The sequence below is a fragment of the Arvicanthis niloticus genome, chromosome 11 (genome assembly GCF_011762505.2).
Source record: "Arvicanthis niloticus isolate mArvNil1 chromosome 11, mArvNil1.pat.X, whole genome shotgun sequence".
Taxonomy (NCBI): domain Eukaryota; kingdom Metazoa; phylum Chordata; class Mammalia; order Rodentia; family Muridae; genus Arvicanthis; species Arvicanthis niloticus.
This window is the reverse complement of record NC_047668.1, coordinates 58,404,340-58,410,339: the sequence shown is the minus strand read 5'-3', so window position 1 is coordinate 58,410,339 and position 6,000 is coordinate 58,404,340. Positions and strand designations below refer to the sequence as shown.

The following is a 6,000-nucleotide window of genomic DNA, read 5'->3' as shown; positions in this document are numbered from 1 at the left end:
ACTCACAACCACCTGTAACTCCAACTCTAGGAGATCCAGTACTCTCTGGCTTTTATGGGAACTGACACACATATGTATGTGTATACACATACACATAAATCTTGAGAAAAAAAAAAAAACTAAGCTGGGAAACAACTGAGGAAAGACATCCGATGCCAACCATTGCCTCCCCCCCCCCCATGTACACAAGCACATACAAATTTAGGAGATTCCTATGAAAATTTAAATTGCGGTGAAATATTATCTCATCTGCTAGATGGATGAGAATGACAAAAATCTGACAATACTAATAATTCGTGAGGGTGAAGGTCACGGGGTGGAACTGTCGCTCAGCACAAGTGGGAGGGTATAAGTTGGTATAACCACTCTGGCAAATAGATTCACTTTACCTAATGAAATGGAAGATGCATCAAATATATACCCTAGCAACTTCATCTTTGTTATATGTTACAAAGAGTCTTGGACAGGTGCACTAAGATCTTCAAAAATGCTTACAATAGTGTTAGCAATAATTAGCCCAAATATTCAGTGGCCAAAGAGAGAAAGGAAACCTACCTTCTTGAAATCAGTTCAACAGGCACCAAAATAATAGTCCAAAGCTACATGTATCAGAATGAACAGGTTACAGAATGATGGAATGATTCCATTTATATTAAAAGATTGCAGGTCTAATAAATGCTTTGTGTGAGGGTCACACACTTAGGTGGCAAGACCATAAAGAAAGATGAATGAATAACATACAATGTAGCAGGAGTTACTCCCAAGGATAGGTATGTCTGTGAACTAAGTACATATGTATACACACACACACACACACACACACACACACACACACACGAGGGAAGACAGCATTTAGATTCTTTGGCTTAGTGGGGAGAACTTGAGTGTTGATTACATTGTCATCTGTAATTTGTGCACACATATTATAGCTATGTTTTGTACATACCAGATTTCATAATGTAAAATGTGCAAGTTGCTAGGCCTCAGCTCAGATACCTCGACTTGGCGTCTTTAACAGTACTTTCTATAAATTCTTTATAGACTCCTGTGCATTGCCCAGTAAAGAGTGATTTACCTACACATGCGCCATCAACATCCAGACAAGAACAACTTAAAACAAAGATCAACCTCAAGCAATCTCAAAGGGGGCACAAAGGCAGAAAGGGGAGCTCAGAATACCGCAGAAAGGGACAGTACCTACTAGGGTTGTTGTGGTGATAAGGTTGTAGGATAATACACATACAAAAGCATTAATTATTGTGTCACCTCCTTCACCCTACATGAGCCCTGTCCCTGATAGATGCTGTAAAGGTTTGAGCCCATGATAGCCATTCTTAAGAACTTGGGTACAACACAGGCTCTGGTCATAGCTTTTGCTATAGACAGAAACAGGACACTGTGGAAAGAGGCTCAGCTTGGAATTCATCATGGCAGGTATCTAGACCCACACATGAAATTCCAAACTGTGAGCTTGGTCCAGTGTCTCCTCTCCTCGGAGTCCTGGCATTTCCCTCAGTAACTTTGAATCCAACAACATTGAATGATGACAAGTCCTATGAATGTCCAGTAAATCCATTCTGATTTCAGTTTTTATTTCTTCCTGAAAACCTGAAACCCACACTGTGAATTTAAGAAACTGCTGAGTTTTCTGTGTCCAAGGAATTGGAAGTCTTGTGGTTTAGCGTGGATGGAAACAGATCAGAGGGCTGGAGAGGGGCTTAATATTTTCACACCTCCCTATAGAAATTCTCCAAATATGTAATCAGTACCACGAGTCAGTGTCTACTCTTCAGGTCCTGAAAATTTATCAGGCAATATTCATAGAGAGCTCAGGACAGCCAACAGCGTCATGCCAAACAAGTGTGCGGCCTGAATATTCATGAATGAGTATGAGATACACACTTAACTCAGTTGCACAGCACCTTCCTGGTTAAGATTGGCAGATTCAGCAAATAAAAATGCAGAACACTCTTGAAGTTTTCCATAAGGTTGGAATAGGTTTTAGTGTATGTTCTGAGCATCACTTGAGACATACCAAAAAAAAAAAAAAAATCTTCAGAAATTCAAACTGAACTGAGTGACTTATGCTTTCCATGGCAATCCCATTCCAGATAGACAAACAGATCAACATGTTATTCAGTTCTATTACCTTGGGAAATTTATGTTGAAGAGTTCTAGAATCCTACTTCAATTACTTGCTAAGTGTGAAGGGCTGGATTCATCTTAAAACTAGACTTGTGCTCTGTTATACATGGGTCAAGGAGCCATGGAGAAGCATAGAGATATTCAAAGCCTATTTCCAAGGAGCCAAGGCCAAGCAAGGCTGGGAAAACCTCTTCATTTCAAAGGAAGTAAGCCTCTGAGCCTTGTCCTGGCCTACCCAGGACAAGCTCCCTTACCTCTGGGCATCTCTTTCGAATACTCTGCTTCTGGTCCATCCAACAAGTTCATCCGCGAGGCCTCCTCAGAGGGCACACGGCGCCAGGACCAGCTCTGGTTTCCATGGTTGTGGAGGGGAGGAGAATATTCCAACTCACAGGGGAAGTCAAAGCTGCACTCCAGACCTGCAATGACAGCAAAGGTCAGTGAAACAAGCTGTTCCCCAAACAGGAGCCCTGCCATGCGTGAGGCCAGCCTTCACCTCATCCCCCATCCCTGCCTGCCCAGAAGAGGCAAGATACAATTCTATCAGTGCTCCGGGCTGCTGAAAGGAAAGAATGTCCTTCCCATAACTCGTATTATAGGGCAGTGGGAGCCTGGGCTTGCTGTGGCTCCTGGGAACAGGGAGAAGGCTTCACTGTGAGTGAGCAGAGCTGCTCTGAGCAAGTTCTATCTGAATCTGAGTCTGTCTCTGGTATTTACCAGCTCTCTGGATTTCGATTCCCTCCTCCCTGTTTACTGGGAGTGATACAATAAGCCTTAAGAAGTGTGTATTCAGGAGGAAACCCAGGCAGGCCCTGCCCTGTGCTGTCTGAGAAGTCCCAGATTGAAGCAAACCTGCATGTTACCTCAGGCTTGCCTTCCCTCCTGTTCTCTTTACCTGTACTTCTGCCATAACAGAGACACTCCATGAGGGGACTGGCTTACTCTCTCTTGAGAAAGCATGAGGGTCAGCCACTGAGTATGGAGACACATGGAAGGGCAGGAGGAACAAGCCTTGCCCTGAGACAATTGTGTTCCATGTAGGCTTGTGTGGGGGCAATTCCCATTGACACAGCCAAACTATCTAACTTAGAGGGGCAAATATCTCAATTACACTCATTCTGTGCAAGCAGTGTGTACTTGTCTCACATTCAAGACACATGGCCTCTCGGCTTCTATTTTCTCTCCTTATTCACTGTCCAGCATCTAATGTGGCTGAAGTGCTTTGCACAGGGCAGGCTCTCAGAGCATGCTGATGGAGTCACAGAGAATGTCCATAAATAGACCTCATTCACCCACCTGCTTCTTACCCTCCTTACCCACCCATGAGGCTATGAAGAAAGAAAGTTGCATGTAGGAAGGACAGAACATTGGACAAGGAATGTTGGTTCCCATGGTCCAGGCTGGGCTAGTCGCTTCTCAGATGTGGACTTTGTTTTCTTTATCAGTATAACAAAGGGTTTACAGACTAGATGATTCTAGAAGTAAGCACCGAGTGAAACTAGGCCTCCACCTTTGTTACTGATTTGCTGGTGACCTTCTAGAAGTCATTTACCCTCTCTGGGCCTCCAACTCCTCAAACAGATCTTGGCCAGATGTTTCCCAAAGTTCTTTCTCGATTTAACTTTTGTAAGATTCCAAAGTCCTTGCTCTTGGAAGGGTTATTGCTAATTTAATCAATCAATCTCTGGCCATGCTAATGGGTGCTAGCTCCCAATTAACATTGGTGCTTTTAAACAGCTGCTTCTGGGCCACTGTTTCCATCTCTAAGATAAGCTTGGTACTGGGGATTTCAGAATGTAGCAGAGAAGTGGAAGCTGCTTCTGGCACAAGCAGCCAGCCGATGGAAGGTCCTGTAATCATATCCATGGGCAGCTGGCCCTTCCCAGGAGTGGGACTGAAGTAATTCCCACAGACACGGCCAAACTATCTAACTTAGAGGGGGAAAAACTCTCAATTACACTTCTATTAAGTATCTTTCTGCTGCTGGGCAATAGAGATTTATGTTTTATGTTTCCCAGTGGCTCTACAGGAGCTGTATCCTCTGGTTCTAAGGTTAATACTACTTGCCCTTTCATGGTGCAGACAATTCCCTTTATAATGTGGAGATGGTGCCTTGCTTGTATTGACATGCCACTTGATGCCTTTGTATCTTATCAGCACTGAAGATGCCGAGCCTGACTTTGAGGGCTGCCATGATGCGGTGCCTAGTGTGTGTGGTGGAATTGCTTTTTATGTTAATCTCTCTTTCTTTCCACGTCCCTCTCTACCTCCCTCTCTCTTTCTCCCTCTCCAATCTCTCTTGACAGGCTCTCTTGTATCCTACATTGGCTTCCAACTTGCCTATGTAACTGAGGATGCTCTGGAACCCTGATCCTCCTGTTTCTAGCTCCTGAGTGTCTGGATTATAGGTATATGTCACAGCTCTGTGTTTATGTGGTGCTGGTGACCAAACCTAGGGTTTTAGGCAAGCACTGAATCAACTGAGCCTCATCCCTAGCCCCATGATCTTCAACACTGCCTTGCCAGGCACTTTGCTTCGGTATCAGAATACCAGAAGAAAACTGGTACTATGTTTGGTACTTGGCAATACCAAAATGGCCCTCAAAATGAACAGCATGGCAATTGCTCACAGCTTTGGTAGAGAGGGCCCAAAATTTCCAACCACATTCATGAATGTGAAAGGATGGGAGGGAGACAGAGCCGCTGCCTACCCAACAGTAACAATTACCGGTGCCTTTTTCCAAAGCTTCAATCTCCACAACTGTCATCTATTGTATCTACTCTTCTCCAAATAAAGATGTCCTATTTCCATTTGAGACAGAGGTGCACTGTGCCAAATAAGATGCTATCCTGCAAACGTGCCTGTGTACGTATCAGGCAAACGGACCACAGTCTGAGCACCATCGATTCTGTGATGTCTGACCTCTGGGGAGTGTGCTAATCCACTGTGTGTGGGTCAAACCCTACCTAGTCTACAGGCTATGCAAATGTCCCATCATTCAATGAGCTTGCTTTGAAATTCTTACTTGGAGGCAGGCCCCCTTTAGCTACCACAGCTGTCCTTCCTGGCTTTAAATAGGAATGGAGTTAATATTGCTGCTCCTTCTGAGGTGAAATTGAATTGGATTTTTCTACATTCTGATTTAATTTCTTATAAAACACTAAGAAACAGAGTTTTGTTTTGTTTTTGTTTCTTGCTTCTAAACTGCCTTTAATATCTTTAGGCAATAATATCATTTTCTCTAACAACATTAGGAAAACTCAGAGACTTGAGACTTTTCAAACATCCTATATATAGGATACTTCTTAAAGACCTCTCTTTCGCCCTCTTCTGAGTCAGAGCCTATGAGGCAGGAGCTACAACCTCTCACAGAAAGTATTTAGAGGGATCAATGAATTCTTCACAGTGCTCAGCCTTTCACCGGCTAACACAGGTTCACACCCAGGGGAAGAGACTGAACATGATCCAGTGTGTGCCCCTCAGGTTATCTGCTGGGGACCATACTAAGAACATTTTTCCTGTCATTATTTTTAATCTACATAGCAACATAGAGAAGTAGGTGGTGTTCTCTCCTCTAATTGAGAAAACTGAAGCTTAGGACATTCACTTTTACCAAGATGACCACACCCTCCCACTCCTAGAGAGAGCCAGTAGACCCAAGGTTTGGAGCATGGTGTAGATTCAGGGTTTTCCTTTTCCACCTCCATAGCCTTAGTAACAAAATCCATGGGCAAAGACCAAATTAAGTCACTTTTGAATGTGCTGGCTAATTTTAGTTATCGACTTTATCACAATGTGCAGCACTTGGGACATTAACAAGGCACACCTTTGGGTGTGTCTATGGGGGTGATCCA

The 6,000-nt window shown here is 43.8% G+C and overlaps 1 protein-coding gene across 1 annotated transcript in view; it reads right to left on the bottom strand.

Moving 5' to 3' along the window:
- Alk (ALK receptor tyrosine kinase) overlaps positions 1-6,000 on the bottom strand; it is a 698,959-nt gene that overhangs the window by 475,101 nt on the left and 217,858 nt on the right. The window contains exon 3 of the mRNA XM_034514490.2: positions 2,400-2,564. Coding sequence (XP_034370381.1) covers positions 2,400-2,564 — 165 coding nt within the window. The remainder of the gene's footprint in view (positions 1-2,399; positions 2,565-6,000) is intronic.